At 37.9% G+C, this 26,645-nt stretch overlaps 1 protein-coding gene across 1 annotated transcript in view; it reads left to right on the top strand.

The window, feature by feature from the left end:
- The window catches only part of LOC134796150 (matrix metalloproteinase-2-like), a 207,453-nt gene that overhangs the window by 49,927 nt on the left and 130,881 nt on the right, over positions 1 to 26,645 (top strand). The window contains exons 3-4 of the mRNA XM_063768122.1: positions 14,533 to 14,655; positions 22,853 to 23,022. Coding sequence (XP_063624192.1) covers positions 14,533 to 14,655; positions 22,853 to 23,022 — 293 coding nt within the window. The remainder of the gene's footprint in view (positions 1 to 14,532; positions 14,656 to 22,852; positions 23,023 to 26,645) is intronic.

The following is a 26,645-nucleotide window of genomic DNA, read 5'->3' as shown; positions in this document are numbered from 1 at the left end:
GCTAACAGCCACTTGAAATCTGAGGAATGAATCAAGCGCAGTCGGCAGTTCCAATTTTGATTGCTCGTCGTTTTCACCTTGTTTATTACGAGGTGCTCTTTAATTGAAACGTTGAATGTTAAAGGGGTTTTTATTTTGTTTCACGTTGGTACTAAAATGGGCGTTCGTGCTGCATCGCTTGCTGTGAACAATTAACATAAAACATGGTAGACTGTTTTCCATAAAACACCTTTGTGTGACCCAAATTGATGTTAAGCGTGTAACGTTTTGTTTTTTGTAACAACAAAAAAAACCGGGCAAGTGCGAGTCGGACTCGCGCACGAAGGGTTCTGTACCATAATGCAAAAAAAAAAAAAACAAAAAAAAGCAAAAAAAAAACGGTCACCCATCCAAATACTGACCACTCCCGACGTTGCTTAACTTTGGTCAAAAATCACGTTTGTTGTATGGGAGCTCCATTTAAATCTTTATTTTATTCTGTTTTTAGTATTTGTTATTATAGCGGCAACAGAAATACATCATCTGTGAAAATTTCAACTGTCTAGCTATCACGGTTCGTGAGATACAGCCTGGTGACAGACGGACGGACGGACGGACGGACGGACGGACGGACGGACAGCGAAGTCTTAGTAATAGGGTCCCGTTTTACCCTTTGGGTACGGAACCCTAAAAACAACTATTGACGAATGCGTCAACTCAAACGGGTTTCAGTAATGTGTATCGTGATATTCGTGATAGGTGTTCTCACTTTCGTCGGTTCACTATGTAGTGTTGTTTTGCTTATATGATCTTTTTTCGCTCGGCATTAATGGCACGTGAATAAAATTTAGGTAGAAACGTAATAGTACGTTACGATACAAGTGCGAAAAGTAGGAAATTCGCAACGAGTCGCGATAAATTGAAACACGACCGAAGGGAGTGTTTTAAATCGACACGAGTTGCGAGTTACCTTTTCGCACGTGTATTGTACAACGTTTAACAGTACATATGGCCCTTAAAATTGTCGACATACTTAGGCACGTATTGTGCTTATTACCGCACTAGGACGGTAAAGTAGCACCATATGTACTGTAAAATATTTTAAATTCAACAGCAATTGTATGGTGACAACTCACGGATGTCCAGATACCAAAGACACCGCAGGTACTGAATTTATCTATATGATAATTTATATTACTTTGTATGAAACTGATAACAGGAGTTGAATTTATTTATTTTAGTGTTTAAAATAATGGGACCGAACTTACCATTATTTTAAATACTCAAGTACATAGGCATCCCTGTATGCCTGTCATCGGATCCCTCTGATGCCGATTCCGAAGTAATTAAATCTCCAGTGAGTGCACTCACTGCAGGGGTGCTTTATGATGTCTTTGACCAGAAAGTCAGTGAACTTCATGTTAACCCAAATTGGCTTGCCTGTCCGTGGCTCCACAATGATTAATCACTCGTTGACCAGGGCTGAGGAAGTTTAATATGTCAATTTGTTCAGCCATTGTAAAATCAAAGACGCTCTATTGTCTATTGATTATGTGAAGTACCAATTTTATTAGGGTTCACAATCGTGAGTCAAACCTCAAAATTGAGGTATTTTAATAATGAATAATTATTAGTTAAACACCTGTATGTTTTAGGTCCTGTGCCTTGGTTTAACTAAGAACAACAATATGTATTTCACGAACTAAATTATTTATGTATTGTTCCATAGATTAGATTAGATTCGATATATTAATTTCTTAAAGAAAAAAAATATGGTTGTCTTGTGTGTAAAGTCGGTTTACGGACGATAATTTTGCGTGATAACGTCATAAGAAAACGTGGCCGTAACGTTACCATGGAGATATGTCCACAACGTTACCATAGAGATTTGTCCACAACGTGACACTTTTTCGTGCATGCTACCGGTGGTCATCCATTTATAAGACGTAATCACGTCAAAACACACAGTATTTTGCACATAACGATAAAACCTGGATAAAACAAAGGCTTACTCTAAAAGATACATAAAGATACCTTAGTATAAGTATAGATGCTTCTATAGAAAATTATATTTCGCGACGATAACACCAATGTCACCAATCGCCCTAAATGTGTGTATGTGTTTCGTCCCTTTTTACACAAAGCGTTACACATGTCTACGTAAGTTCCCACGCGGAAAGCCGGTCATTTCGCCAATAGGGACGACAAAATTAAAACTGTCATTCACGAGACTCTTCCTGTAGCGTGAGTGCACGCCGCAATGACCTTGCCTGTCTATTTTAGTTTGGCGACCTCACAACATATGATCGCCGGGTCGTTGACTCATGTAAGCAAATTCGGGGTGTGCGAGGCGTGAGGTTTAATAGTTTAGCCCATTTTTACCTGTCACGTGTGACGGGCTATATTTTCGTGATTAAGCTTATACTTCAGGTGAAACAGCGCATTTCTACACCATCTGGAAGAACCTTTAAGAAAGTCGCATGGCATTTGTCAGTTCTTCATTTTAATTTCTACAAATGCTATTTCAAAAGTTGTGATATATTTGTGACATAGTTTGTGATATAGTTGTACAAATAGCGGACTTAATGCCAGAATTAATTATTTACCAGTCAACTATGGGCTATCTAAACTGTAATATTCAGTTGTTGCAAGGTCATACGGTTAGAGTAAGATTAATAAGATTGGGACACAAAACTATGTAATATGAAAAATACATAATTAATAATATATACTAAAATATACTTACACCCTTATAACATATAGAGTTCACCTCACCTCACCTGTTTTAATAAACATCGAAATAAATTAAGCTTCGCAATTTTCCACAGACAACTTAGATGCCCCTGGAAGCCCGCAGCCCGCAGCTGAGAACTTCGCCCAACAGATTATGGCTAAGCATACTATCTATCAACGGGCTTGCATTAAATCTAACTTCAATCGATAGTTAACTAGCTGAGTAGTTAGTAGCCACATTTTACTCACACTACAACATTTAAAAGTATACAATAATATAAATGTAAAGGTACTCCGCATGTATTTTATTTATTTATGTGCGACTTCTTTTTACATTTATGATACATCGGAATTCCTATGTAACATTGTTTTTTATCCAAGGGTTAGATTTATATTTGGGCTAAAGGATTCTACCCAATAAATTGCTGGGGATACCTTAAGTGTCATTATATGGAACTTCCTAACTATGTAAACAAACCGCCATATTGCAACTGTCAAAAATGATGAATTTACTAGTGACTTTTGTTTACATAGTTAGCAAGTTCCATAGAATGACACTTTATATACCAGGGTCCATTCAGGGAATCATCATTTAACCGTATATTAGCTTACTGTATGCAGTGTTGGCCGAACGTTAATTGCAATTGACCATTAACCATTACAAATTGAACCGTAAACGGTAACGGACGGTTACAGTTGACGGTTCAACTTGTACTGGTTAATGGTCAAGAATTTTCAATTGCATTAACGTTTCGGCCAACACTGACTGTATGTGTACCTACTATAATTTATCTTTAAACAACTTTCTATTAACCACCCTCACTTTCTGTGATATTATCACCACCCTTATTGTTTCATGGACAGAAATAAATGTCAGTCTCTCATCTCCTCGCTTAGATATGATTCTTTAAAAACTATTCAAGCAGCTCGCTGCCGGGAAAAAGTGAATAAAAGCCATTACCTGTACGTAAAAGGAATGCTGGAGTGAGTTCTGTTCCCTCTGTCCTTATTCGGAGTATTCCCTATACAGCCAGGTTTGTTATTGCTATTACTTACGAACAGTGCTTTAGGGAAACCGGCATAAGCTTGATCTCCGTGTACTTATGTTATTATGGATCTCAAATCATGAATCATACTGGTTCACATGAGTCCAATTTTCGGTTGCACTCGGCGAGCGGTAGAAAATAATATAACTTGCGTCCACCCGACTGACGTGTCCCGATTCTCTTATGCTACTGAATTCACAAAACGTTATCAAGACTATGTTCGTTTCTAGTGGAGCTTGATCTTTAGAATCGTTGTTAGGTACCTACTCTTGTATTGAGAGTAGATGAGAAAACTACTTACGTCGATAAGAGCAGAAAGTATTACTCAAGTCAAGATTTGAAGATTTACCAATATTTAATGTTTTTTTAGTTCTATTTATTACTCTTTTCTTATGCTTTCTAAAGATTCATCAGAGGCGTGTCTTACAATGTCATAGGTTCACAATAAAATATGTAGGTACACACAGCTGCAAAAGTGCATACCCACTTTATCATTATGAATTAATTCCATTCTTTCTAATAACTTACTTATACAATATATACGAGTATAAATATTTTAAGTGCAATCCGATATACAAACACAAGCAATCTTGGTTAAACACAAATACACAGTCAATATTAAACACATAATGACAAATAGGTACATCGGTAGGTACAGGATGTATTTATTACCGGTTAATTAAAGCTTTTAAGAACTTAATATCGACTAAACGAAACTATTAATAGCTAATGTTTAGCAGCAAAGCTATCCTTGTAGAACCAGACAATCACTGCATACGACTTGATAAATTAATCATGAGATTTGTTTCGGACTTCGCACCGCAAGAGGATAGCCATTTAAATTAATAAAACATACAGGTACGAGGGTTCACGGTAAGAAAGGTCAATAAACAGTGTTACTCACAAAGCATATTTCACAAATCAGCAAATCACACACAATTACTGGTTATTTTGCATGGATAAAAGCCGTAGGTTAAGTAGCTAGCTTGCAATTGCTGGTAGATAACTGAATTGCACGGCAAACTGGTAAATTTAACACGGGATTGTACATCTAACTGCTATACACTTATGTTAATGACAATAGCGTAAACTTTTCTACGGATGTGGATAAGGAATTCGGCTCTCAGGAAGTATCTTCTTCTTCTTAGTGTAATTATATATATGGCTATTAACACATTAGAAATGAAAATAAAGGTCGGCCATATCTACTAAAATTTCATAAACTAGTTACAGATATCGAAAGTCAAGTAAATTTGGTCCAAGCTTACAGACAAGACACGCACACGACGAGCTTACAAGAATGACAAAATCTTTCATGAATTGGCAGGCTTTTGTAACGTTGTCCTTTGGGGTTTGGTCTTCAGATGGAATTCGCCACTTATGTTCCAGCTCGTGACTACTTAGAGAAAATCCAAATTAGAGTTTCATAACTTCTGTAGGTACATCTTGCTTCGATGACGGGTTTAAGGATCCGAAAATGAATGTGATTTGCTGTTTAATTACCCAAAGGGTGCCAACATAATTATATTAGGCCAACACCGTCTCGACATCGTAGAAGTTATATGTATACTTAAATACACAAGTTTCTGATCTATATTAAAAAGTATTAAAAGTTTATTATTAAATTTTATTAAAAAGTTATAGTAATATAAGTAAATAAAACAACTAAAACAAATTATAATAACAACACACGCACTTTTCCATCTCAGCAAAAAATCAATATTCACGTTGAGTACATTGGGATTTAATAAGTAATAAGCTTGCTACGACTTCGGAAGCCCTTAACTCATTTCGACTCGTATTTTACCGGTTTTTATAAAATACCTACTTATTTAATTTTACCTAATACGCTTTAATAATTGCAATTGCCGTTACAAGTCTGTCTAAACGAGCGTTTATAGCGCCCTAGATACACATTTATGAAGTTATTACCCTTAATACTCTAGCCTTTAACACGTTTAAATGACACTATCAAGATCAGATCAATATCGACTAAATGTTAATTAATGTAACACTTACCAAGAAAGGCAATTCAGAGTTAGAAAGTCGATAACTCGGTCCGATCCGCCCTATTAGATCTCTTTGCGATATTCAGTCTCCGGAGTGCTCAAGAATAGCCCCTTAGAGTGGAGTTGGGACTTGTTTCAGTCGAGGCAATTTAGCCGGACGACCCCGTTGCTGAAAATTTTATAAGCGTAGAGACCTCTCCAAGTTCTCAGACTTTTCCCAGACTAACTTTGGTAAATGCATCTATTGTTTATATTTACTTAGCGTCACTTTACAAAGAGCTACAAAAGGCAGTTGCATTTTACATTGCCTATGCAGGTTTCTTTTTTAGGAGTTCCTACCTGTGTACGCCAAGTGTCTACTATTTATTATTACGCCAATATGTACAAGTTTACATTTCTTATGTCGGATTGTCCCAAGTGCACAAAGGTCCAGTCATCACTACCATAACAGTCAACATGCAGCTGATGGATGTTGATTCATAATTTCTCATCGTTGTTCATGGGTAGCTATGAGAAAATATTTTACGTAAATTGCCAACCGATAAATCTTTAATTCAAATCACAAGTATCACAACTAATAGTTTATATGTATTGAGAAAAATTAAACACACAGGGGCCCGAATTTTGAAATTCGATCGCTCGATTTCGTCACTCGAAAATCGGTGGAAAACGGCGAAATGCGAATTTTTTAAATACGAGTGATAGAAATTTGGAATCGAGTGGTATTGACCACTCGTTTTCAATTCTATTAGTTGAATTTAAATGCCTAGTAGTGGAGATATTATTGAACGAAATACACGAAATCGAGCGGTCGAATTTCAAAAATCGGCCCCCAGGAGGTTTTTCAACCGACTTCAAAATACCAAAAAGAGGAGGTTCTCTATTTAGCTGATGATGGGATCCATGAGGAATCAAGGGAACTCCTCAAAGCTTATAGTCATACTTGATTTGATGGTCTTGGGGCTAAACTCGAATTGGCCTGTTTCCGAAGTAGTATCGTCTTGTAACAAAGTCAAGGAAATTCTGCTCTTATTCTAGGAAAGGTAAAATTTATGTTATAGAGTACACCCTGCCGTCCCTGCCGACTCTTTTTGAATGTAATTTTCTTAATAAAATCCACATTTCGTTACCAGTATAAATAAATGATAATTTATACTTCTAGAGCTAATTAATTATTCCCAGTAAAATAAAAATTTGAACTAATCTACTTCCCTTTGTGTTCTCTAGTTTACGCAGTAATAAAGGTATTTTAGTCATTTATCTAAGCATCGCGGCGTCACGTCCTTTGTCCGCACCATAAACCTGCCACGTGAGCCAGGAGACGTGGGATGACGTCTCGACCGGCCGTTTATTATCCTAAAATATTATAAGTATACTAGGATTTTCCCACGCGCGCGTAAATCAGGCTACGTATGCGCGCGACAGCGGCTGACACTATCTGTCGTGAATCGCATTAATAGGTTAGTGTCTGCCTGTTTTAGGAAAAGTGTATGTTGAAAGCTTGATTCATAAAGTATTATGCATAAGAGTGGTATAACGCGGACCGTCAGGACTTCTAAAACTCGAGTTCAGAAATGCTCTTGATCGTTATGTTATTCACAAGCATGTTTAATAAATACCTGCATGGGAATATCGCTCTGATGTTCTTGATAGAAGTTAGAAGTAGGTAGACCCCGGAACATCATTTATCTATATCACCTACCTATATATATACGGACCACCTATATACCAGATTACCTATTATTATTGTATACCTATACCTACTCGTATAACAGACAATTCTTTATTTCATTTTTTTTGAGATGGGATAGGTAAGTTACCATACGCATATCATCACTGTATGTACAAGTACAGTCAACGTCAAATATATAATGACGTCCAAAGTTGCCAAATACATCGTAACACACCTATGTTAGCATATAAATAAGGACGTGAACGAACATATTTCGTCTCTTTGGCCGTCACTATTTGATGATTGTACATTCTGATTCTTATTCCTAGCTCCTGGGAGGAGCGAAACTATGTACTTATGTTGCGACAGGGGTCGCTTCACGCTCAATATGTTCAACACACGACGGGGTGATAGTAATCTGATGCGATGCTGTTGCCCCGCATTATGCCCGGCCGGCGCCGATTCACGCACACTCGGGAAGATGCCAAGTGAATCAACTTTACATTAATTATTTATTCGTCTTATTCTATTTAAGAATACCAATGCTTACCTGCGGTATGAATTTTAGCTATAAGTATTTAAATAGATAGGTACTTACGACCCGCCCCGGCTTCGCACGGATTAACAAATTATACACCTAAACCTTCCTCAAAAATCACTCTATTGGTAGGTGAAAACCGCATGATAATCCGTTCAGTAGTTTTTGAGTTTATCGCGGGACTTTGTTTTATAAGGTGTAGTGATACCTAGAGTACTAAAGTAATTCCTAAAATGATACCTAATGACATGTGCATAACACTACCTACCTGCACCGGTTTTCATATCGTTTGATCGTTTCATTCGTAATTTTACGCATGCATATTAAATATAAGATTAAAATAATATTACCTATCTTTCCAACTCCATCTAAGAACTATTCAGTCGAGCCGGCTCAAAATAGCAAGAGTAAGCTGGAGTTAAATTTGTTAAGATATTCGGATAAGAAAATTCACTATTTAATAGGTTCGTTAGTTAAGTTATGAAAGTGTAGTTAAAATTGTAATTTGTGTCTAGACAACACTTAGTCGATTCTGTAGGAGCTAGTGCAACGGTTATGTTCGGTGAGCGGTTAAATGATTTTCTTGGATGTGTGTTCAACCAGAAAATTGGATATGATGGATAATTTCCTTTTGTGCTCAACTTAGCAGTTTAAATAGGTATGGTTAAATTAAGTATCATGGCAGCTAAACATTATTCGAACTATAGTTGAAAAGTTTATGAAATGATGTAGATAAGTCGAAGAACGACAGGAAAAACTTCATAATTCTTAAAAGATGGTGGTAAACAACAGGCGGTCTCACTGCTAATAAACAAATCATTTAATTGTATAACAACATACGTGAATTCATGTAAATAATCTTATTCATGTAATGCATCAGTTCATCGCATAGCAAGCGAGTCCGTAAATAATATCTCTGAAATATTCTCAAATATAATATATTAATGTTCTCTTCGTTCAACATTTTATTTCTTGGCTTTGTGTTTCAAACGGGTATAATTCACATAATTACCTGCTTTGCTGGTTCATGTGGTCGCGGGGTTTTATTCCGTTTTGTAATGTTTCCACCATACATTGTCACAACTTACGATGTCATATTTCCACCATTAGATTATTTTCCTCTATGCCCTCCACGGAAACGTTGTCGGACGTCATTTTCGCCGAATCACCGTCGCCCAAGAGGGCTGACCAGCGTCACACGTTACGGGAACAGGAAAACTGCATTAGTTAAGTCAGTAACGTTCGTTGCCTGGCCGCAACGACCGTCCCTATTGTTTCAGCTACCTAATGCAATTTCATGTGTCACTTGCGGATTTGAAATTCAAATGTCATTCTTTGTCCCCCAATTTTGAACGAGATTAGTGTTCAATGTAGTCCTGATTTTGCATCGGCGATACCGGATATGTTTAAATATGCATTGACTTAATTATGATACACGTGCGAGGCCGTCTGTTGCATGATGAACGTTGCATTAGGCGCAGAACACACGGAGCGGGGGTTAGTAAGTAGCGTATAGAACTGGATACCTATCGCAACTAGTCACTTTCTGAACTTTTAAGGGAGATCCGTTTTTGTTTTATATCATATAGCCCGCGGGTGACCTGAAACTCTCTCGGATGTAGTGGTCCGACTAGTGCGATATAAATGCTTGTTATTAAAATGAGTAACCTTTTAACAAGCGCTATGCTAGTATTTGTGAAATGGTTGCGCGATATAAATACAGATTTCATTCATAATTTTAAAACGCACAAGAGCTCAGTGCGCGCCTTAGCATCGTTTCATGTGTTCAACTCCTTATGATGGCGTCGAAAATTACATTAAAATTGCAGAAGAATCGTTTTATTTGTTGTGTCATTGTGCTTGGGAATGAAATTCTCAGAACGGCTAATTATATGGAGCCAGAGCGCCAACATGGAGTCGACCCGGCACCAGGAAATGAACCGTTGATTTGCAAATTATACCAAAATTGGGCGGGCCCGCTGCCGCCATAAACGAATCATATCTTGATCTCGACTGACCTACATTCTGAGTCAGATCGCTTTATTGTTTAACTCACAAACCTAAAGATAAATTAAGACATGTTTTCGATCATAAAAACTTTATTCGCATCGATCAAACGTAATAACTTTTAATTTACGAATGTTGAACTGCATTAACGGACTGCATTTTCGGAAATACATTTTATTGGACCGAGGCATCATTTATTTCCATACTGAGTGGAGGAGTGGCGGGCAGTGACGGCAGATGTCATCGCTGCGCCTGCACCCTCCCTTGATTACCCCTGGACACGTATTCCCACCGCTTGCCTACCAACACTTGTCTCGGTCTGACCATTGTACGGGTGATCTCGCTTCACGGTTTCCAAGATACACTTAGTAATACTAGTTTACTAGTTACCAGAGGCAAGTATTCTGTAGGCGATGTGAATGCCAGCCCGGGCTACTGCACGCCGTAATGACATTCAGTACTTGCACGGAAATTACTACGCAATTATTTGGAAGCGCTTAATCAAAATTGATGGAGTGTTGTGAGCTTAAAATTATATTAATTAAATGCAAACGAGGTATTGATTTCGTGGCAACGTAGGTAACTCTAATAAAAAGCGTTAAAAAAACTTTATAGGTAAGTACATAACGTCGTTGTTAAAACGTTTCATAAAGTCCAACTCAATTGAAATTCAAAGATACAAAAGCCACAATTTCAACTAATGTACCTACCTCGCCTTCTAGATAGGTACCTACTATATACTATCTTGTCCCGAATTTTATGCTATTGCCTACAATAAAACCGAAGTAGTCCACGGTACTTAAAGAGATTTGCCAATTAATTACAGGATGAAATAGGTGTCGTCACGAACCTACTCCGATTACTACAGGCCGTGCCGTGCAGGCCTCACTTTGCCCCACTTTGTCCCAGGACTCATTTTGTCACCAATTTAGGGCTCCGGTGGCCGAAGACACCTATTAAGACCCATATTGATTAGGACACGCGAAACGGTCATTAATGACAGGATACTGTCGTGCGTTCGACGTTTTGTGGAGTAACGAATAATATGGTTAAGTAACAAACTTTCGTGTACTAACGATTCCCTTTCGTAGCCCGCAGATAATGACAACCAGAAATAAATGCATCTAAGTGGGTCTCTGAAGATAAACAAGTTATAGTTACACCTTATATTAAAAGGTAAATAAAATTTGAAATGGTGATAGGTATCCAATATACTAAGTTAAATTCCCCACTCCTAATGAAATACCTGAAACACACACGCTCTGTTGCCGAAATGTCAATCAATCCACGCAATCAATAATTTAACAATATTATTAACCGCAAAACTAAGTTACTCTTTCTTCGTTATCTTTCCATTTATTTATTTATTAGTCTATTTAACACACCTATACAAACAAAAGTAACTGGCTACACGTAAATCAAGAGCTTTACAACCGGACTGTAAATATTCGTACCTAACCGCGTCTAGACAGATTGACGGCAAGGTTATCCAATCCAGTGAGGTATCTTCTAACTAATGCATCTACCTACTAAATGGTCACGGTATCTCGGTATCACGGTATCTCTTTTATCAAAATGAGTAAAGAAAAAAACTGATCATCACAAAAAGAATACATAAATACATAAATTAAGCAATCAGGTACCTGCCTTTGTTGGGGTTAAAGGTTAACCAAACACGGCGAATAATATACCTACGCGCATTTTATCTAATTGTCAGACTCAAGAGAAAAAATATATCTCAGTTCTGAATTACTTATTATACGTAGTTTAGATTGATTTGTGTTGTGAATGTTGCGATAAATCGATATTAATGATAAATGATAAATTATGGGCCGTCAATTAAACGTTAATTATTGTTTACTGTCGTTAATTAAACTTGAAATTGTAGCTACACCACAAAAATAACCATTTATACGATGACCAGTAAAATAATAACAAGTACTCGTATTTTAAAATTGTATGCAAAGCAACACATACCTACCTACCTAACTTTAAACAAAAGAGTATTAATTCTGGTACTTACCTAATTGTTTTCTTTTTCATATCTGTTGTATGTAGGTATTTATCTTATTCATTAATATTGTAAAAGATGGACAAAAATCTGGGTGAATACAGGAATTAATTAGGAACAATTTTCCTTTGTTATACTTTATTTGTGTGATTTTACTAGAGCACAAATTAACTAACCTAAAAAATAGTTTTGGGAGCGAGATTCCGACACGCGTAGATTTTCCAATACCTAAATGGAAAAGCCAGAACGATCGACTAACAATAAATTTTCACAAAATGGCTATCAATTAACACGGTTCCATTTCTGGTAACTGCTGGACAATTAGCGATATTTTGTGGATGTAGTGTCCGGCAGATTTATTGTAGGTCTGCTGACCTGACCTGCGCCTCTCCTAATCCGATGTAATGGGGAGGAATAACGACATCCATCATCGTAAGTGCCATTCTGTAAACGTAAATCGTTTCGCCGTATTTCACATGCCACTCGTTAACTGCCTACTTAATTTATGTACCTAACTTATTTGTTTAGTAATCAAGCCTCAATTCAATTAAAATAAATTGCGAACTGAGACGCTGATGCGCGCAAATAATTATGCCTATAAAACTCGATATAACTGAAAGCGTTACATTACCTCTTTACTTATGTAGGGCTACAGATGTTCGTCTGTTTACTGGGAGAATCCCTGTCATTTAAATAAGTAAACGCCTCCATCCCATAAAAGGAGGCTGAATTGCCTTAATTTACCTTAAATTGTCCATCTTGGGTAGTTAGGTACACCGGCCCTCTAGCGTATGCAAATAAACAGAACCCGCAAAAGTATTTAGGACTGAGATAAGTTTAGGAAGTGAATAATAGACCGAAGATTGCTTAAACAAAGTCTTCATTATTAGTTGAGAAGCCGAGCATCCTCTCCAAACAAAACTCGCGCCGCGGGCTGCGGCCCTGGCCTTATGTTCCTATTGATGGATAGAACGCTGGCGGGTCAAGTTCTTGGCTGAACCAGTCTAACTCGAACTCGAAAGCCCTGACAAATATGCGTAATCTAAAAACGTACTAACACTGGTTCGCGGGGCAACAAACTCGCCTATATTCTGTAAACGATTAGAATGACATCTACGGTTCGACTTCGCTCAACAATACATCTCTTTTAATATTCAAATTAAATTTTGACCGGTGTATTTTTCTTGCGTTAACATTATTGTTTGTATAAATCATGTAAGCAAAAATTTTACCTTAAATCCTAAATCGTAAAAGCTAATAAATGAAGTAGGTACTTACTTAAGTATTATTGTGACGTGCGGCCAATAAATGGAAGGCGATATTGATAAGTTTTAACGTTACATACATCGTTATATGGGGCATTATCTATGAAAAGGGACCTTATTGTCGATGGCGCTTACGCCGCACGGCGTCGCGCGGCGTTGTATTTATATCGGAGCATCGTTAATAATGGCGTAAGCGCCATCGACAATAAGGTCCCTTTTCATAGATAACGTCACATATATTGCACTCCATATTTGCGTCTAAATCTCAAGCTCTTCATTATAATCATCATCATCTGTTGCTGACAATATGTATATTGTAGAAAACTAAAAAAACCTAATTAGGTAATTAATGTGCATGGAAAGGTGGTAAGAAATGGGATATTATATTACCAAATAAGTAATTCTTAATTCATAGAATCCCCAGGGTTGTCCCCACCGCATCGTTATGTTTAAATACCCTTACCTGCCGAGCCCAGATAAGGGTAGATAAGAATTAAAATCTAAACAAAAAGGCACAAAGACGTTCATTTATTCCATTGTGAGCGTCGTGTCAACATGCCGCGTGAAGACTCCGTGCCATGAATAACGAAAAGGGCATGTTTGATGAGGGACTTTATTCAGGTTAATGAGTGATTTCAATTAAAATATATTTTTAGCAACGACCCCGTGGAGTTTCTAGTATCTACCTTTTTTTTACCAGAGTGTAATCATAATCATATTTATTTGCAGAAAAAGGGTTAGTTACATGTCTTAACGTTAGGTTAGTAATTGATCCACATTGATCCGCAATCTCATAACAAGTACTAAGTATATGTGTTTTTTTTTATTCGTATATTTACTTGATCTCTAATGAACTTTAGTATAGACTACCCACATTCTATTTAAATTTGCTAGTCGTCATAAACTAATTTGGTTGAGTGCAAGATAGCTTTACATGAATTTGTACAATATTTACCATTTAGGTATTTAAAAAAAATCGTTACGTATTAAAAGCCAACAGTGAGACACAAAACAAGGTTAGTGTTAAATCTTAGTGTTTCGTTGACACTACACTCCCTAATGACTAAGAAAATTACTCCGAGGGATTCATTCATACATAATTTTTCCTTTGTGTGGCGCCCAGTATCTAGCACAAAAAATCAAGGTGGTGCTTCAATCCGATTCTGGTTTATAAAAAAAAATATATATATGAGTTTATGTAGTTCCTGAACAATTTGCATAATAAATATCAAAAACATAATTAATGTAAATTTTATTAATGTTTCATTTCAGACAGACTACCTCCAGAAGTTCGGGTACCTGCAGACGGGGCGGCCCGAGGTGCAGAACCTGGTGAGCGGCGCCGCCGCCGAGTACTACGAGGACGACTTCAGGATCGCGATCAAAACGTTGCAGGTACATATTATATGGTTATTTGGTTTTCGCTGGCTAGTCGAGCCAGCAGAACTCCGGCTCAGAGGGCCTATCGCGAAAATGGATAAACTAAATTCCGTTATATCTGCCTCTCTTTCTCTCTTGCGTATTCGAGCTATACCTCAGTGAGGCAGATAACGTAATTTTCCATTTTCGCGGTAGACCCTCAGGTTTCCCGAAATGACGTCGATGGATTGAGGATTTTAGCCGGTTGAGCGGCTGCTGCAGTTACAGATACCTACATGTACAAGCAAATGGGTCAAAAACGTCCGAGAAAACCGGCTTTTATGTGGTCATTACAAAATTTTACCGGCTTTAGATACATTTTTATAACAAAAATATGTCTAAATCTTAATAAAAAATGTATTTTAGAAGTTGTAGGTATGATATAGTATCATACAACTTTTAAGAAGTAAAAGGTTTTAACATGCCTATAGGGATTAAAGTAAGAAAATTAAGCTTTAGAGTCCGTTTATTTTATGATGTCTACAGGAAAAACTTTATTGTAAGTATTTATCTGTCACCTTTCTGGCATCTGTCGCACCCCGAAAAGTCAAAACTACGGCAAGATTGTTGTAGGAAATAGTAGGGAATTCATTCCTGTATATGTATGTACTAGCTTTTGCCCGCGGCTTCGCACGCGCAGGAGAGTTTTTTTAATTTTGTTTTTTTTTTACGGACTGAACAGTGACTGACCTTAGTCTCACCTGCTGGAAAGTGATGACAAGGCCGAAGGTGTAGGGTTGTAAAAAAACGGTTTTTTTTCTGACTTGAGAAAAAACATGAAAAAAAACCGTGAAAAAAAAACGTTTTTTTTCTGGAGTACGTTTTTTTCAAAAGTATGAAAACTCAAAATTTGCAAGGCAGTTAATACTTTTATACGGTTGTTTTACTTGTTTTAGACTTTATGTCAGTTTATGTTAACCATTAAACCAATTTAATTTAACAACTTTGATTAATAACAACATAAATGAAATCTGTAGTGGTAGTTATCGCAATTTACTGTTGGCAACACCAACGCCTCTCGTCGCCGCATCGGGGAATTCAGGGATTCCCCAAAAATTTCTTAGTTTTAAGTTACATATACAAAAATACACGAAAAACCGTTATTGTGGCATAATTTTGTTCATCTGAAAAAAAAACCTAATTTAGAAAAAAAACCATGGTGCCAGGTTTTTTTTCATGTTTTTTTTTCATAAGTTTGAAAAAAAAAAACATTTGTTTTTTTTTTTGCAACCCTACGAAGGTGTAGCTCACTATTTCAGTAAAAGCGTATTCACAGTATTCACTCTTGACTTGAAGACACCAATTGTAATTATATCGATTAATCGAGCTCGACTTATTTAATACTAGCTGACCCGGTGAACTTCGTATCACCTATCTATATTATGTCTCCTTTTGGCACGTCACGGATTAGCCTGGCCGCACACGCTCAGAATTTTATGTAGGTACTGATTGACATGATGTGTAAGCGAGACAGCACCATGCATTTGTAGAGCGACGTCCCGATCCCACCTGTCATTCCGTACGGAAACATAATGAACGTTCCGAACGCCTGCAGCCAGGCCTGAAAAATATTGATATCGATTAGTCCCTATACTATTTAGGGTGACTTTAAATTGGTAATACAAAATGAATATTTTACATATATCTTCCCTTCATTAAGCCCCTCAATTAAGTCTCATGCTTTTAAAATAATTAAAAGTATTTTTTCACACCACCTATACGGAAAAGAGCTTTTTCTTCCCTGCTAGGAGGGATCAAAGTGGCACTTTTCTTCCCTGCTAGGAGGGATCAAATTAACACTTTTCTGTTCTAGCACACTACTTTTACATTTTTTTGCACATTATTTTTTTAGCTTAAATAATCTGTTTAAGCATCAGATTGTGTCAATACTAAGATTTCTTTATTTTCCCTATAGTTGATGTGAAAAGCAGTATGTGTCACACGGTATCAAAATTATTTCGTCTTAGGCGTTAACACTTGAATCCCTCATTACTCTCAGGATTCTACTTTAGAATCCATCGCTTCATTCAGGATTCAATGTACGCCCTTGACGGAAATATATCATTTTGATCCCTTGTAACACAAACTACAATTTTTTTATTCATCCAATTTTTTTAGGCTTCACATTATCCTATTAGTAATTGTCACTTGTCAATTGAAAATTAGATTTTCCGCAAATTTTGATTTTACAATAAATTTTTAAATAAAACAATACCTGAGAAACGTGTTTGCTACAAAAGGTGCAGGAGCAAAATTTGGAGAACCTCCATTTCCAGCAAGATTGTGCGCCAGCACAGTTAACTTTAATTAGTGTGCGATATCATTTAGACCAAGAGTTCCCTGGCAGATGGATTGGACGCAACGGCCCAGTCGCATAGCCGCCTCGAAGTCCCGATCTTCGCACGGGAATTAAATACCCTCGATGAACTTCGCCAAAAGATAATTGAGGTGTTCAATTCTGTGAAACCGATGAATTTATTCTTGGCAGACTAAATAATCTCAAGAGTATTCATAAGAATCAGATTTATGTGTCCAGAAAAGCGGTGGTCATTTTCAATACATCTTAAAATACGTTTAGTTAAAGTAGGTGCACACTTATCTACTTATTGAAAGTGTTGAAACGTAGGTCTTGTTGTGTGTTACATTCGGTAGCTAGATTACGTATATTAATAAATGGTTAAATTTAAATGAATTCGCTTATTATTTAACATAGATTGGATCAGGGTACTTAAAACTAAACCGCTTAACTTAATGACAGTCCAGACGGGAACAGTCTTGCTCCAATCTGATTAAATTGTTTGATCAAATTAGGTGGTGAGGTGTGGTTGCAAACTCCATTTTGCTTGCCGATTCCCTTTTATTCGATTGTAAAGGCCCCAGTACACAATGGGCCATCGCCGGCCACTCCAAGGGACGCAGCAATGCGGTAGAATGAGGTAGCAATATCACTTGCTCCCTCTAACGCATAAATTCGTCCCTTGGAGTGCCCGTATGCCCGTGCGCATAAAGGGACGAGTATACAGAGCAGCCGTCCGACCGGCCATGACATACGGAGCCGAATGCTGGCCACTCAAAAAGCAGCACGAAAATCAATTACACTGCGCAGAGATGAAGATGCTTAGGTGGGCAGGTGGTGTAACTAGGCTGGATCATGTCAGAAACACACACATAAGAGGCACCTTCAAAGTGAGACCTATCCCAGATAAACTACAGGAGAGCCGTCTGAGGTGGTACGGACACGTTATGAGGCGACCATCCGATCACATGACCAGAAAAGTGCTAGATATCGAAACTAAACCCCGAGGACGAGGAAGACCCCGAATCACATGGATGTCCGTAGTAAATAAGAACCTCAAAGAAGCCCAAGTCAACAAACAGACGACCCAGGACCGAGCTACCTGGAGACGCATGATACGGAGGGCCGACCCCAAATAAAATGGGAAAGGGCCAGGCAAAGAAGAAGAAGGAGTGGCCGGCGATGGCCCATTGTGTACTGGGGCCTTAAGATTATGACCGATAAAATAGAGGTGCTAACTTCAAAATCTGTTCTTATTTCTTGTACACATTACAAAATGTAACCTGTAATGGTATGCAGATGTCAACTTTCTAACATTAATTGTAGTTTCGGTTCTGCGTGATGATGATGATTCAGTCAGTCAGTCATCCAGGACACGTAAATTTAACGCTGTTTTTTAGGGTTCCGTACCCAAAGGGTAAAAACGGGACCCTATTACTAAGACCTCGCTGTCCGTCTGTCTGTCTGTCACCTGGCTGTATCTCATGAACCGTGATAGCTAGACAGCTGAAATTTTCACAGATGATGTATTTCTGTTGCCGCTATGACAACAAACAGAACAACATAAATATGTAAGTAAGGTCCTATACAACAAACGTGATTTTTTGATGATTTTTGCGTAATGGAACGGAACCCTTCGTGCGCGAGTCCGACTCGCACTTGGCCGGTTTTTTTAATCCTGTTGGCACCTCAGACAGTGGCGAGACACTCCTGACTTCGGGCAGGGGTGCGAAACTCCTGACTTCGGCCAAACTCGGCTCCGCGCGGTTCAGCATTGCTCCGAGCAATTATTAGGGTTGGCACCACTTGACTTCCTTTGGCGTGCACGAACACAGATAAGATAATCACTTGAATTTTGACAACCCTAAATAGCCGAAAGGGATAGTGCCATATATTAGAAAGGGATAGCATGATTCGACCCTGAACCGCTGTCAAACTTCGGTTTTGTAGGAAGTTTCCTTTCTGTACGGTAGTACTATTACGGGCAAACACGGCTCCGTTCGGCTCAGCATTGCTGCGAACAGTTATTAGGGTTGCTACCATTTGACGTCCTTTTGCATGCACGACCACAGATAAGATAATGACTTGAATTTTGACAACCCTAAATAGCCGAAAGGGATAGTACCATACATTAAAAAGGGATAGCAAGATTCATCCCTGAATCGCTGTCAAACTTCGGTTTTGTAGGAAGTGTCCATTATGTACTTACGGTAGTACCAAAGAGTAAAGGCCCCAGTACACAATGGGCCATCGCCGGCCACTCCAAGGGACGCATTTATGCGTTAGAGGGAGCAAGTGATATTGCTATCTCATTCTACCGCATGGCTGCGTCCCTTGGAGTGGCCGGCGATGGCCCATTGTGTACTGGGGCCTTAAGGTAGTACTATTATTTAGTATGTATATGTATGTATTTGTTGGTTGTCATTTTGTTTATGGGTGCGTTCGAAACTGTTTAACAGGGAGTTTATAATCGCTCCATTTGACAAACGATAAGCCTCATCACTATAATGCATGCATAAATAAAAATATGTCAATCCTTTGTCATTACTGTCACTATTTTACAATTTCAAAATCTCAAATACGGGGTAATCCTAATATTGTGGATATATCTTGTCGATTCGAAACCCTATTTAAAATACATTCTTTAATTTGAGGTGAGAGTTTACCTTATCGACGGGATGAAGATCAAATGTTTGACAGGTAAGATACCTAGGAACATTTTGTATGGGAATGATCATTCTTTCATTATTTTGTTTTCGTAAATTTTTTCAATGTTTTTAATGGTTATTCTGCTATTCTAGGCCGAGACTAATCCAACAAATCAAAAACCATGAAAATCTGTCCAGCCGTTCTCGAGTTATGGATGCTGGAACAAACACGACTTTGTTTTATATATATAGATAGATAATCTAATGTACGTTTTGTACCTAACACCTTTTAATTTATATTTTTTATTTATGCAGTTGTAGCCTTTTGTACCTATAGCACCTCCTTATACACTACATTAGTGGTTCTCCCTTGGATTGCTAGAGGACGATAAACATTGGGACTCAACTTTAGAGGAAGCTGCGTTGTGCGATTCTCCCTTCAAGCTGCGTGAACTTTTCATAATAATGTTAGTTTTTTGTCAACTTACTGACCCGTTAAGTCTCTGGGAAAAATATAAGGACAGTTTTTCGGACGACATTAAACGGCAACTTGAGAGAGAATTGCAAAATGGTGCGGAGTTTTACATGGATGAAGTGTATCAGTGTGTGTGATTTGCTGATACCTAGCGGAGGTGTCACGGTTTACCTCGGGGTGGGTTTGCTGATACCTAGCGGAGGTGTCACGGTTTACCTCGGGGTGGGCTTGCTGATGCTGATACCTAGCTACTGCTTCTCTGTGTACATCAGGGTTAATTTTTTGGTAATTGCTTACGGCAGCTTGGTGATCTGATGATTTGTTTTGCATATACATATTTATTTGCGGCAGCTTTTAGTTGTTTGTTCCGTGTAGTATTCGTGAACCTGGCACGGCGTTTTTTAGTAACTGTTTTGGTAGCGGTAAGAGATAATGATGAGTCTGATTCTAAATGGGGTGGTAATCTCCTCATTCCTTCTCTTGGTAATCTTCTTGGCAACCACAGAGAGGAGTGAAGAAGGGGGCTCTGATATTGTGGGTCTTACGAGTAATTCACTGCGAATATATGCGTCAAAATGACCGCTAGACAAATCACTTGAAAATCTTAGTCGGCCCACCGGATTACCCACAATACCAATTCTCATATATAGCGGCATTGTTGCGGTAAACTTCGAAAACCCGCGGAAACAGTTGTCCTGCCGCTACCAACTCGCAGAGACTAACCGTAAGTAAACGGGCGCGACATTTCAAGGCAGTATTCAACGGAGCTGGAGTAATTATCACCGTTACTGTTAATGAGACATAATAACAAACTCCTCCCAGTTGGCCACCACGTGACTAACGATTTGCTCGCGCACGTCCCTGGCCATCACCTGCGTATCATACAAAAGATAGGAGATGGCGCGAAACAGCCGGCCTAGCCAAGGTTACAATCGCTATCGCTTCGACAACGAAAAGCATTATGTCTCTCTATCACTCTTCCATATTAGCGCGACAGTGACAGTTGCGTTTCGATCGCTACGGAGAGTAAGCGATTGGCATCTTGGCTACGCGGCCTGACAGGCTCCATCTCCAATTATAGGTACTACGGTGTGAGCCAACATGGTCCCATCAATATCCAACAATTCAACAGCCATTGTAGGTATTAGTGAAATTTTCCCTGAGCTAATAGCTAAAAAAAATTACTTTAAGGCATTGCATTCTCAAAAGTCTGGATCACGTGTGGCTGTAAATCAGCGTGTATGTTACAACCGTCTATGCTATCTTCGTAATTAGCATTCCCCACCAGGGGCCATAGTTCACGTCGGCTACGTTATATTTTAATTTTGATCCCATTTTTGTAATTAGCGTCCCACAAAACCATGGAAATGATACCCATATTGATATTTTGAAATTTCAACCCCATTGCACCCCCACCAGGGGGATGATTGTTCACTTCGGCTACGTTAATTTTAATTTTGATGCCATTTTTGTTATTAGCGTCTAAAAATACTATGAAAACGATACCCATATTGATATTTTGAGATATCAACCCTATTGGGGACTTTTCCCCCTCTTAGGGGTTCAATTTTCAAAAAACCTGAAACACGTGTTTAGTCATTTATCTTTAGGAATACTCCTGTGAAATTTGGAATAAAATAGTCTAACTAATCTTGTTTCCCCATACAAACTTTGGACCCCCATTTCACTCCTTTAGGGGATGAATTTTGAAAAATCCTTTCTTAGTGGACCCCTAGACCTTATAAGGAATCTAGTTGCCAAATTTGGACTTTCTAGTCCCAGCGGTTTGGGCTGTGCGTTGATTTAAGTCAGTCAGTCAGTCAGTCAGTCAGGTCTTTCACGTTTATATATTTAGATCACGTTTATATATTTAGATGTACAGTAGAGTCCGGTTAGTACGACTTCGCATATAACAACCAACCGCTTATAGCGACAAACGTATAGGCACTTGTTTGGTTTTAGTACAAGCTACTATGAAAGCACAACCGTTTATTACGACTCCGCTTATAACGACCGATCGCTTTTAACGACGGAAATTGAATCAAAATCCGTCAAGTCCGGTTACAACGACGAGCGACGTAGTTTTTACAAATAAATTGTTGGTAAGAAGCTTACTCCGTCCCGCGCATCCAACTCCCCTCCCCCTTTTGCCTATACGGAGCAAGATGAAATAGTCATGTGACTTTTCGTAATTTTGCAAACTAAATAAAACCCAATTCCCATTATTCAATTGAGCTTAAACTTCACATACATAATTATGTAAGTTGGGTGACAATGCAATACATATTTTGGTAGGTAAGTACCTTCGAGCTGATCTGATGATGGACACAGGTGGCCATAGGAACTGTGTGATAAAACAACGTCATCTTGATTAGATCCCCAAGAATTACGACTTTATATTTTACGGGATTCGAGTAATTTGCGGATGACGAGTGAGTACGCGTACCTTGAAAAGTGGCTTCTTCTAAACACACAAGTCTCTCCATTTAAGACAAGGTGTCGTAATACTAACGTAAATAAATATTTTAAAAGAAATGTTTCTTTTTCTTTGATTATCGCATAAGTATTAATAAATACAAAATGATGTAATTATTTAATTAAAAAAATATATTAAAATTGGCAGTTCGTTTTGTACGACGTCCGGTTAGTACGACGTAATATCAGCGGTCCCTTAGGCGTCGTTATAACCGGACTCTACTGTATGTGTATTTTTTTTTTTACTTTTTTAGTGCAACATTTTCTTTTAATTTTCAGGAATTTGGTGGCATACCAGTGACAGGCGAAGTCGACGAAGCCACGAAAGAGCTCCTGAGTAAGAGACGGTGTGGACGGCCCGACAGAGAAGGTTACGAAGAAAACTCCACCAGAAAGAAGCGATTTGCTTTTCAAGGGGCGACGTGGAAACACACCAATCTAACATGGAGGTAAGTGCTTGAGTGGGACCTAGGTAAACTCTGCATGACATTTGTAATAACAAAGTGTGGAATGTCATCATTATATCATTAATGTCTAAGTTCTATGAAAATATGATACTCTCTCATTTTGTTTTGTGCGAATTTACGCAGCATTGTCTAGTTCAGTACCTACCTATAAAAGTAATTCTATGTTTTAGTGCCCCCACTTAAATCCACCAAGTGAATCCTTTATTTATTTATTTTAGGCGAGATAACAAAATGTAAATTGGATTACATACATATAAATTATATTAAAAAACTTATAGCGTAAATTTACAATGCAATTTCTACTAATATAAGCACAACATTCATTAAGAATTATAATAGGTAACAACAATAATTTATAATTTTGGCGAGATCAGAGTGGCTACAGTGCATTTTTTTTACTTTGTTTTAACGCCATCTATTGGCGAGTAGCTTGATCATATGTTGTGCGCCATCTACCGTTATTATTTGAAACTAAAATACCTCTTGCATAGTAATACTATTCAGCAACAGATGGCAGGATGTAAAATAGTTATGTAAGTTTAGCATAGATGGCGCCAGTAAGGAAAAGTCAACCCGAATTAAATAAGTTTTTAATTTGAATGAGTTTGATAACTCAAGTAACTTCGTTATTCAAGGCTTTAAAATAGCCTTTTAACTTCAAATAAAAGAAAAGAAGGGTCAAAAGTGATATCATTATTGGAATAATAAAACGGGATAATACAAGAAAGGTTGCTTCGTGTAATAAAACGTGACGACTGACAATAAAGCTAACGTCTATTTTTAGGATATTTGCTATGTAGGTAAACGAATACGGTCCTGCGACGTAATACGTAATCTTCGACGTATTTATATTTATTTTGAACTTTTAAGCGCCTTAGCGCCACTTGCACCATCCCACTAACCCGGGGTTAACCGGTTAAATCTGGAGTTACCATGGTTACCAGAACAATTTGACACTGGGTTAACGGTTTATCCGCTTAACTTAACCCCGGGTTAGTGGGATGGTGCAAGTGGCGCTTAGCAAATTAAACTACTGCTGTGGACTAATCTTGACCCAATCACGTCAAACATATAAAAAATAAAGCATTAATCTGAAATTTACTATATTAATACAATTAATATAGTCCCGGAGATTATAATTCATTATTATAATAACTAAAATTTTGTTTAATATACTTGTTTCGCAAATAAAAGCGCTCAAATACTTACCTACATAAATGCCGACACGTTAAGTTTTATTCGCTACACGCCGTCAGCGCTATTTGCCTGGCCATCGGATTGATGACAAATAATAGTTAAATCACGGGGCTCGTAAAAGTTACGACGCGGCCGGCTTAATTAAAAGAATATGTCCCTCTGTCGCCGGTCGGGGCGCTGTTCGCGAACACCAGTGTTCCAAATGTTCCAATGCTTTCTTCCTAACCAAGATGCTTTTAAAAACACAAGGATTGCACGCAACTGCACGTAGGGTTACCAGATACAAATTTAGAATTTCCTGACAAAATTCCTGATTTCCGAATATTTTTCCTGACATTCATATTTTTGACGACGACGACGGGGGGAGGGGGGGTCTAGCCGTTAGCGATGGCCACCCGATTGAGCCAATAGCCGCGTCAATATTTGACATGATTTCGATTTCTAAAACATCTATGTATGTATGCTTGAGTAAAAATTTGTTAATGAATAACTACAAGTTATTGATAAGTTGAGTGGATCTTATTTATTATTTTTTTACAATGTTTTTGGATTAAATTAAGTAAATAAAAAGGTACTTTATAAAAAAGTCTATCAATTCAAAAAATTCCTGACATTTTCGTGTTCCGTCCTCATTCCTGACAAAAGGCCAATATTCCTGACATGTCAGGAAAATTCCTGTCATCTGCTAACCCTAACTGCACGCAACAGAACATTTTGGGGCATGCATTTATTGTCTTTTTTCTTTGGTGACTTTTGAATGTTCAAATCTTTTTTCTATGGGCAACCTCTAGCGCTTTTTATACTAAGCTTCTTGAAGCTAACCGACTCCGTTTTCCACCCTGAGCCATTCTCTTGGACTTCCCAGTACTCCAAATAGGTCACTCTAGAGCCAAAGCCGGCCTTAAACATTAGGTATTTTGGTCAATGTACACGAGTAAAGAACTAACCACTGTCTAGACAGGTACTATTTTTGAGCTAGCTTTCTCTTAAAAGAGGCTTTTACATATAGAATATAAAAACAATTCGGAGAACACATAAATTCCAGCAATTTACAGAAAGACAATAAAATAGGTATAATAGAGAAACAAGTGAAGTCTAAATTGCTTTTCTCAAAAATGGACGGCAAAGTCGACTTTGCCGTTTAAAAAATAGGTCGCGAAGCGCGTAGTTTAGGGTCAGTCAAAAATTAAAAAGTTAAAAACATTGCAGTCTCGATTTTGGGACTGCAATGTTGCATAAAAATTCCATTATTTGTCGAGTTCCAAACTTTTTAAAAGTTGAAATGGTCATATCACAAGGCACAGGCCCATTAAACATCCAAACAGATGATTAGTACCGCGACTATTTAGCTGTCTCAAATAGGTTGACGTATTTTCGGCAGAAAAATACACTTCTTTTCTTTTATTTAAAAAAATAAAAAGGCGGCAAAGCTAATTTTTTCAATTGTTTCTACTTTTTTCTGTGAAAATATATACGTAAGAACGTTGCTTTTGTAAAATATTTCTATGATATTTATATTTCTTGCACCATTTTTGAGAAAAGCACTATATATGACTCGGCTGGAAGGCTACTTGCTGACTTCGGATTCAATTAAACGGACTCCCAAGGTCGTCCGTTTAAAACGAATCCTCAGCCTGCAAGTAGCTACTTCCGAGCCTCGACAATAATGTACTATTAAAGTGGGCAATGTACTGCCAAAAGTGTTATTTTTTTTTATTTTAGTCAAGAGCTCTTTTTAGTAGCTTTACGTGCTAATATAGTAACGTCCACACGAGCATTCTGATTGCGGGATACTGCAGCACGCATACTACAGAAAACTGGATCCTGCACAAAACCATACCCGCTAAAAACTGGCCTTAAGTAGGAAACAGCTCTAATAATTAAATACCAGGTGTTTGGCTTGATCATACCCTCGCCTTTAGTTTTCCATCTAAACGTTAATCGCAGTTGCTTCCTGCTGCTAAGCACCAAATCAGTATTTTCTTCACATTTCTGATATCCTTTTGCCGGTGAATCTTACCTACTTTACGACAACTGCGACGGGATGCCCTGAATTGCCCTGGATATTCGTGAATGTAGCAAAGTACAGCAAACAATAAGTAATAATATATATGTTTTTTATTGGTGGTGACCTGGTGACACTGCAACGCATGATTTTTTTTGGAAATTATTTGCTTATTTTAGGTTAGGTAGGTAAAACTATAACAGCTTCATACACTTACTCTACACGTATTCAATCAACCATTATATAAGGTTCAACATTTTGAACACCTTAGCAGCGCTTCTGCCTTACTCTATTTTTGCATTTATTTAGAGCCTGCACTCCGGAACCCCATGTTTTGGGTATAGGTACCGAGCAGGCGAGCACTTATCTCTGTCGAACCAGTGTAAGTTTGATCTCCGATTAC

Source organism: Cydia splendana, chromosome 13, assembly GCF_910591565.1.
Source record: "Cydia splendana chromosome 13, ilCydSple1.2, whole genome shotgun sequence".
Taxonomy (NCBI): domain Eukaryota; kingdom Metazoa; phylum Arthropoda; class Insecta; order Lepidoptera; family Tortricidae; genus Cydia; species Cydia splendana.
This window is presented reverse-complemented; position numbering and strand designations above follow the sequence as displayed.